General features: G+C 37.2%; 1 protein-coding gene across 11 annotated transcripts in view; it reads right to left on the reverse strand.

Annotated features, from left to right (window-relative positions):
* Positions 1 to 9,367, reverse strand: part of LOC139978921 (uncharacterized) — a 65,913-nt gene extending 56,546 nt beyond the window's left edge. For 2 of the 11 annotated variants that reach the window (XM_071989498.1, XM_071989497.1), the window contains exons 1-2: positions 8,644 to 9,345; positions 4,296 to 4,424 (exon numbers count right to left, since the gene is read on the reverse strand). Coding sequence is in view for 1 of the 11 variants with exons in the window: in XM_071989486.1 (XP_071845587.1) it covers positions 4,296 to 4,338; positions 4,901 to 4,933 (76 nt within the window). In the remaining 10 variants the exon portion in view is untranslated. Of the gene's footprint in view, positions 1 to 1,008; positions 1,289 to 1,401; positions 1,441 to 4,295; positions 5,106 to 8,643 lie in introns of those variants that run through there. The other 9 variants (XM_071989489.1, XM_071989487.1, XM_071989486.1 and 6 more) reach the window with 8 other exon arrangements.
* Positions 9,368 to 9,691: the final 324 nt, after the last annotated feature.

Genomic DNA, 9,691 nt, shown 5'->3' on the forward strand with positions numbered 1-9,691 from the left:
ACCTATACTCAGTTGCATCATCACTAACAAATTATAGCAACAAGATGAGTTGGGGTTGGAGTGGGTTGGAGGGGGGGGGAGGGGTAGCTGAAGGAAGAGGCTGGGGATGGGGTACCTGAATATTTAGAGAAAATGACTGAAATTTAGATGAGTTTATTATTATTATTATTCAGTAAGTGAGTATACGTGAAGCATGCAGTTATCATGCCAGATTACTATATGACTCCCCCTCCCCACACCTTCCCCTTCCCCCAAAATAACATAATATTTATAACAAACCAGTCTGGCTTGACCAATTTTATAAAATTATGAAACAATCCAATTTGATTTTGAAATTGACCACTAAATGGTCTTATAAAAGTATATTGTTATTAGTAACCGTAACAACCATCTGGTTAGAAATTAAGAGAGTGACAGAAGGTTTAGTCCGTTTCCTATTGAGATATAGTCATAAAATAAATCCAGGACATTCCCAGATAAACATGAACTGCATTTCAGTGACAACAAAATTCATCTCAAATCTTTATTTCTGTATTTTTCTATCAAATGCAACAATCCAAAATCTTGGCAAGTTGCCATGGCATTGAAATTCACATCAAACATGTACATAACTCCAATGTGTGAGTTAATGCTCATGTCTGTACTGATGGAGTTGGTTAAATGTCATATTAGCAAACTGAAAAAATTGTTGTATATTCCATTTTCCTTAGCAACACTAGAATTAAACAAATAAAATTTCCTCACCAAAACAATATGCACCTTGCGACGTTGTAGGTAACGGTACCTTTCAGTTTGCAAAATTGCATTTTTGTCCTTTAGAATTACTGTTGATATCAATTAGTGGCAACTAGTGGACATGTATGTGTGACTATCTAATAGTTTAATAGTTCTATCATTGTGTGGGAAGCTGTACACCTGCACTCAGACCAGTACAAACTAGAGTCTTGTACATATTCTGTGTGCATATTCCAACTCAATGAAAGGATTGTCGGACAGATAAACACTCACCTCAATCTCCACTCAAATCTCCATCCAATAAAAGTTTGACAGATAAGTGTTGCCTAATTACCAGTGCGAGGCTCAAAATCATCCAAATACCACCAGTGCCAAGTTGCTATGAAGCCTAAACTTCCCCTTCCTGACCAGCAATACCCTGCATGAGCTGACTGTATACAAACTATATACTCTTTGACTGCTATTTAGAATCTAGTCAAAACCTTCAATAGGAATGTCAAGCTTCACTCAATTCCCAATTTCACTCAAGTATTATTCTACTGACTTTGAATTGTTCTTGACAATTCTATGTACAAATTAGAATCGAAAGGACAGTTTGCAGTAAAAGGATGTGAAGGTGGTGGTTTAGAGTGTTTGAGATTTTTTCTGACAATATTTCATACTTGCCACATGTAATCACAGTCATCACGTCACAAACTGACGCAGCTGCTGGCAAAGAAAAGGTCAGTCAAGATTTAAATGTCTAAACAAACAAAAATTAAACAAAGCAAACACATGGCAACGAAATTAATTATCATATTTCTTGCCAAGGATAGATGCAGCTGTTATTTATTTAATGTCCTTGTTACTCAATACTGGCACTGATGTAATATCTTCTTACATTCTGTGTGATTTTAAGAGTTATTTTCAGAGATTTTGATAACAGTGCATGATGACTGTTTTTTTTTGGTAATAAGGTACTATCTGCTGCCAGTGTTTTAAATAAAGCTTTGAAAGCTAGGACATGGCAGAGGTGGTCATTTTATGACAGGCGAAAGCCTGGGCTTAACTCCAACATAGCCCGAGATATATAACAGATTATATCACTATTTTTGCACATTCAATGAATAAATTCCTAGGGGCAATGCAGCACCTTGACAGGAATCACAGAGCTAGGGGAAAAAAATCGCAAAGAAAAGGGAAAAAACAAAACTCAGGGTCATTTGCAGTGCAAGACAAATCTGTAGCATGCTATGTTTGAGGAGATAAAAAGATAGAATCATTTAATGACACAAAAAAGCTCTCCCTGATCATATTTTACTGAGTCTCATCAGAATCAAAACATGTGAGGAAACAACTAAAAGAATACTTACTACAGGAAATGCTAAAAAGTTAATAAAAGTGTTTCTGTGTCGCAAGTGGTCAAATTTGCGGCCAAATCGGGTGGAAAAATACAAATTTCCTGTTTTTTTCATGACAATTGACTGTGTATATTTGGGTAGGAATTGTCTGGGTTTGCAATTCGGGGGTCTCTTCGATGAACAGAGTGAAAAGTGGTAAAACAAAATGTAACCTCGACTCGGACTGAGCAACATGAAATGGTTGAAATCAATGATCTTTGGGGGAATCTACTGTTTCTCTTACATTGGTTAGACCATAGAGAAAATTACCCAAAATGCTGTTTGGTTAGAGCTTTCATTTTGCTCCAACCAATGCACACTTATTGAAAAGTGTCAAATTTGTCATTTTCTGTTTTTAAAACACCAGACTGGCAATTGCAGGTTTGTTTAAGATGTTATTATAACAACCAATGTCAGATTGAGCAGGGATAAAGAGGGGGAGTGGGTGTGGAGGGGAAATTTTAGCTGAACATTATCATCAGCCAAGTTTTAGTTATTATTGCTAACCTCGAGCATACTGGGAGCAGATAGGGAGACACAGAAAGGTGGAAAAGATCTCTCCACCTTTTATCCTAAATTTCATGCTTTTAATTGCCTGTGTGTGCTTTCTTCGCTTGCTTCTTTCGTAAAAGTACAGGTACACTTTGTGATTGTTGAGTGTTTTCAGAATGTTGGCAATGAAACCTTCTATTTAACAAAACAAATCACAGATGTATCATAGCAGTATGTGAGAAGCTCGGCCATTCTCTGGATGTGTACTACAAAGGTCAACATAAGAGTGCATGAAGCTCGTGGAACATAAAGAATGTGATTAAAGCTTGACGGGGCAGTACTTGCGATGCTGTTTCATCTTAAACTGACAGATACCTCCTCGAACAGACAGCAGAAGTCTGCAAACCTAGAAAAATCATTGATTCCAGGGGTACTTTATTCCCTCTTTTGATTGCAATTCGCCTTCTCAAGCATCATTGAAAAGAGATAAATTCAGCACCGATTGAGAGGCTACATCTGGCAATACAGCCTTCAACATTGTTTACAAGCTGGCATACAGTACACCTGTTCATATAATTAAAGGCCTGCCAAGTCAGAGTGATAATATAAAATGCGGCGGCAAATAAACATGTGCAAGAAATACAAAGCAGGCTATTAAGGCACCATGTCAAAGGTCAGAGCTGAGGGGACTGAAGCATTGTTGCATCATCATGTAGAATGTATCTTTTGTGCTCCACATTTCATAATGGGTATTAATTTGAACTAAATAGCCTTGCTGCAGCGCAACTCTTACACGTTTCTTTTTGAGATTGTCCCATAACTGCACATAGTGAGGGCGCTGTCCAAAGAAGGCAAAGGACTTACTTGAATGATGAATGATATGCACATATGAGTAAAAATTGCAAAGCAGCAAGTTCCATCAATTTCAATCAATAAAACTAACAATTATAAATAATAATAATAAAAAACCTGCACACACCAACCACATTAAAATAGACAAATACCTGTTAATCACTGTGTGCAATCAAGAGATTCAATATTGGGACGTTTGCGGATGTTATTGGTTTCCAATACCTGCACTTTCTCCAGTTTCATTACAAATATGGAACATGTGTTATCCCACCAAACGAGTATACGTCATTACAATATTTGAGCGGAATCGGAATTTAAAACGGTTTTCTGTAGACTTTTGAGATTTGAACACTTTAGCAGTATAACGTCATCAGCTTACTGCTAGGAAGTCAAAAAATGTTCATCCAGGTTATGCTCAAATTTCAACAAGAATTTAGCTGCCACTTTCAAAGCAGGTTTGCCACACTGGGATAGTTAATTATCTACTTAACCATCCTCAATTAATGGCTGGGAATAATTTGGAGTATCAGAGCCACTTGGCAAGCTCCAACCCCACTGAAGAGATAAGATGGTGGATTCTGTAACTCGAGTCATATTCACTGGAGAAAGAATGACATTACTATGACTAAAACAGTCACCACCATTCTGAATATTTCATCAAAACCATTCAAGATGTATTTTGTATACATGTACAGCTTATGCACATACCCTTTGATTATCAATGAGGAGTTGCCAAAGGTTGTATGCCATATATTATCATGCTTAGTTCAAACATGTATGACAGGCCTACCATCAGAGGAAGATGGCCTCATAAACCTAGTATAGATGCCAACTCACCATGTTCCTGTCGTGCACAGATGATCACCAAGCTTGAGGTAAACTGGATGAAAGACAAAAAATTCTCCAAGGTTAACCTCCAATGATGTCCCTTGAAAAAATATTGAACTTCTGGTTGCTAATTTCCACCTGAAAGATACAATACTGATGATTTCAAAATGGAAATTATTTATCTGTATTTCTTAATAAAGATAAAGTGAAATCCATGCAAAGTTGAGAAGCTAGGCTGACTTAAATTCCAGGACATGGGAAACTGCCGACCTGTTACCGCAAAAGTTTACAATCAGCTTGAACAGAAAATACAAAATCACCGAATCCACATGCCACACGCACCGGCAAGATGTGACCTCTGTGTGACACTTCCGAGAAAATCAAGTCCGAGAGTAGGCCAGCTGAGGATTTCATTCATCACTTCTTTGCGGTTAAGCTTCGTTACAGGAGACACTTCTCCTTAGTGCTAAGGCTGTATGCATGGAATGTCAGTGTATATTAATATCAATTAAGACCTGAAAGGCAGCGATGACAAGGAATTCATTACAAAGTCAATGGCAGGGGATTTTAAGAGTGACCTGATAGCCTTTACAGTATCTGAGTATATTACTTACTATAGAGTGAGAATCTGCTAATGACGACATCATCAATCAATGTCGTTCGGGGTCTACCTCCATCAGCGAATCAGTTCATTAACATTGATTAATCAGTTAGAACCGCAGACTACTACAAACAAAGAGAGGAGCCGTGCACTCCAGTGTAAGAGAGACTTTGTTTAGTAACTATGCTTCAATCTCCCAGAGACAACGGGTTTGTTGACTATATCAAGTTTGGTGCCAAAAAAGAGTGTAGAAATTAGGACAATACAATGCACTTGTCTACAAGTTTGGGGGGGTGGTGGTCATGTGCCAGATATAGAATGTCAACTGGCAAACTAGCTAAATACCACCTTGAATGATGCTTGGATATATATATAGGCCTATGTGTCCACTAAGTAGTAGTATTAAAGATCAGTAGCTCCATACCTTTCAAGCGCAAGATGTGTATAGAATTATGAAGGCCTTTGGAAATTGATTATAGTGTGAATATGTACATACAAGTTATGATTGTATACCTAACTTTGTTAACAAAAAGAGGGGAGGAGAGGAGAGTTTGATTTAGCACACTACAATAAATTACACGTCAACAAAATGTTGACATCCCAGAAAATTTGTTAAAGACCGCTCACAACAAAAAAAGTTTCAATCCAGATTATAAATGGGGCATATAAAATATTCAGTTCTTGACACCTGAAGACAGTAGTGTCTGGTAGTAAGCATATATAATTCATCAAGGATTGGCATCAGCTGTCTATGGAGCATAATCAATCTTTAACACATTCAACTGATAAATTAAAGATAATTGTGGTTTTCTATAGCTCCTAAATAAAGAATGAGAAACTGTTGTCTGAACCATCAAAGTTTCTGTTAAAACAAAACTCCATCCTCTGTAAATGCCTAGAGGTATACCTTTGTCCTTATTCCTCTTTCTCCACTTATCAACTATTGGGATTTGCTTTGCTTTTGTTTAATTGAAGGGGGGGAGGGCAGGGGAGGGGCACGAAAAGTAAAATAATACATGAGAATTATGACAATGTCTCACTCAGTAAATTCACTTTTGTTCCCTCAAAACTGTGGGCTTTTGATTTTGTTGTAGAATTATATTAAAGCTGTTTGTCCTCTCAATATTGCCACCATGGCAACCTATCAAATGCACCAAATTTATTAACCCAAGAGCTGGCATTCTCCATTTCTTGAATATTCAGTAAGTTGAATCGCATTTAGGAAAGACTTTTCATAAAATAAAAAAAATCATGCCACAGCACGCATAAGGTCGCTCGCATTCCCTCAGGGTGATGAACCCAGGGAAATCTTTGGCCCTAATACAGTCTTTAGCAATCCATATATCAAACTATACATCTTCTGTGATGTTGCTGGTAAAAAAAAAACTATTTTGTCCCTCTTAAACTATCTGAGAAGGGATGAAACATTTCTGACAAGTAGAGAAATGAATTAGATGTGAGGACATGTCCAATATACTTTGAAAGAGAAATGGTCAAAATGAATTGTGAGGTATTCTATACTGACATAGTGTATAGAAGGGAAACCCTTTTTGGTACAAAAAACTAATTGGCTTTCTGACTTTACCATGCATGCATGCATGCCTAAAGGTCATGTTAAGTGAGCGTTTTCTTGGGGAGTTCCTACCTCCAGAAATCATTATTGATGAATCTCAGTGACATTAAAATGCTCCAAAAAAGAAAATGAGTGAAACAAATAAATTACTAATGCATAAATTATGCATTTCAATCTTGATTGTCGAAATAATGGTGTTTTTGTTACTATTGTGTAGTAAATAAGCACACAATCATATCAATGAACTCTTTTGTCAAAATTTTGGCCCATTTGTGCACACAGAGATAGAATGAATGAAAATTCAAAGCAAAACATCGGTGTCCCATCAAAACATGGTAGATAGTAGATAGTTTAACTAATCACTATACACTATAAGACAAGCTTTCCGTCATGGATTTCTGGAGCATCCAAAGCAATTTCCCCTTAAATCTACTCTGCTTTTTTCATATTATGCTTAAGTAATTTTTCTCCCGTTGGCAGGCTTATATGTTCATGCCAAATGACCAGTCACCAACCCATACAGGCTATTTTCAACTGCTGAAAATCTACACTTTCGCCAGGTAGTTTTTGCCAGTTTGTAATGTTAAGTCATAGCAAAGTCAGCTAATGAATGCATTTTGTTGTTGTATTTCCTAAGGGAATTCATTCTAATCTTCATATTACTGAAGAGGGGTTTACAAAGTTGATTTAAATGACCTTGTGATCATGTATAAATAAAGCTCTGTGTGAAAGCGTAGGATTTGAAAACCTTGAGTCCCATTGATAATGAGCAAGATCTGTAGCATTGTTCACTGTTTTGTGATATAACTGAATATATTCTCTCTGACAAAAGATCAATTTCCAAAAATGGATGCCATATTATTTACAGAAGTTCTGTAAAGCAATTACATGTAATGGCATGGAAATGTCATATCTGCTACATGACTGATTTACCTATCAAACATAACCCCAGCTGGCAATGTTTCAGCTGGCACAGATTCTAAGCTGATGTATATTTCATACCAGCTGCAAACAATAGTAAAGATCACTAGATTTTTTATCGACTTGAAATTAGCATAGTGTTGTACTTGATTTCTTGAAGTTTATTGTCATTAAAAGTAGATACCAATCTTTGAAGGAACAATGTGTCTTTAATAATATTACACATGGTAGAGGTGTTGTATGTATGTTCCTTATAGGGTTCAATACCAATTAGTAGCTACTATAGTCAAGTGAGTTTACCTTTAATAGCAAGTCATGGTATAATCTGGAAATTCATGACAATATTTTCTAATGGGTGGGTGGGGGGGGGGTTGGGGGAGTGTATGTCAGGAGGTCTTTCCTATTTCAATCAAAGTACACAACTGAATGAGGATTGAGGCTGTACATGTATACTTTAGGCTATGGAATTATTGGGGCTTAATAGGATACAGCATGATACATCTATGGCATAAGGTATATTTATTATGGCACATTTGTAATCATTTAAAAATCTCCCCTTTAGTAAGTCTGCCGTTGATTATTTTGCCACTGCCCACTTTTTCACCTTTCAAGGTGATTAGTCTGGAATGTTAGCCTATATATGTTACGTAATCAATGCGCCAAGCAAAGGAAAAGTCTATTAAAATGCCAGAGGCTGGTAAACTGTTATGGCAGTGGTACTAAAGGCTCATTTTGAAATGTATTTGTTTTTAATTTTTCATAGGCTAACACAGAGTAACCTCCAACTAAAGTTTACATGGCCTTTGATGTATTTTTCTAAAAAGATGTAAGTTTGCAAGCATATCCTATGGGCCTAACTTAAGCCTATATTTCTAAATCACAAATTTGCTTTGTCAGTGTTAATTTTCATTAGTCAATTATTATGCTTGTCTATGGAATGATGAGATGGGCTATCTTCTGAACCTTCCTTATTGTATTTCTTGCTTGTTTAGCCTATAACACCAACATAGTAATGACTTTCTGATGGAATAAACTGCAAAAACATAGGCTACCACTGTACCAGTACTATTGAGTTGTGCCACTATTGGCAGAGGCCCTGGGAGGACGTCAAGGATTTAAGGATAACCCCTAACTTATATACCAGTATAAGACGTAGGCATAGCCCTAATGTGACGTGAGGCTATAAGTTAGGCTAGGCCTCAGTCATATTTCGGGCCTAGGCTAGAGCCTGATGTAATTCATAATCATACGTAAGAATGTACCGGCTATTATCACTGGCTCGGCCTTTTTGCTAAGATCATGTGTAGTATCTGTTCCCTCTCGATGGGAATGGTGATACACACCCGACGATGATCACACAGTCACGGTCCCGATGGGGTTGAGAGTGGATCAGTCGTTCGGTAGTTTGGTTTTCGTGCGCAGGTTCTCTCCTTGGGTGACTTTTCTTAAAAAGTATTATCACTGGCTCAGTAGTACCTTCGTATAGGACATTTACTTTCGATCAATCACAGCGTTATGAAGTGTGAAGTATAACCCTAGAACAGTGTTTCATAACCTTTCCAGTACTCGCAACCCTTAACAATTGAAAAAAGAAACTTTTCCACTCCTTTACCACCTGTGGATGAGCTTACACTTCCAGGAACATAGTTGTATAAGCCTATACCCTACACACACCCACACCCATACACATGTATAGCTTGACACCATATTTGAGTCATGTTTCGTAACAACAGGTAAGTTAGAATAAAACAATTTTTTTGCCTTTAGGTTTATAACGTTCCAAACCTCTACAAATGTAGTTACAATGTTTTTTCAAGCGTAACTTTCAGTTCCTATTCAACTGGTATTTGAAAGGCATTCCGTACAAAATAGATGCAAGGACAAGTGAGTTTATCAGTGACACTTCAACACACTCGCTTTGTCTGTTCCCCGATTTGTCTGTTCACCGATGGCATCCGAGTAAATGCATTTATAATGCTATTGACAAACCTGCAATAAAGTAGGTATCAATGTTCACATCCATTGCCATGTTAACCTGAAATGCATTATTAATTCTGATAAAAGAAGTTCCTTTTTCAGCTTTAAAAGAGAATATAATAATAATGATCAACCTCATGCTATTATTTTTACGATGCTTAAGTGACGATGAATGTGGAAGAAGCCTGCAAGGACTTATGGATTACAGCTTTCACATCTGGGTGAGGTGGGGGATGGGAGGGGGTGGGGGGCTTCCAATTCAACATTTGAACTCAAATTCGGAACCTTTTCAATGGAGAAAGTCATTTCAGATGGGAAAACCATTGATTGCTC

Source organism: Apostichopus japonicus, chromosome 13 (genome assembly GCF_037975245.1).
Source record: "Apostichopus japonicus isolate 1M-3 chromosome 13, ASM3797524v1, whole genome shotgun sequence".
NCBI classification, from domain to species: domain Eukaryota; kingdom Metazoa; phylum Echinodermata; class Holothuroidea; order Aspidochirotida; family Stichopodidae; genus Apostichopus; species Apostichopus japonicus.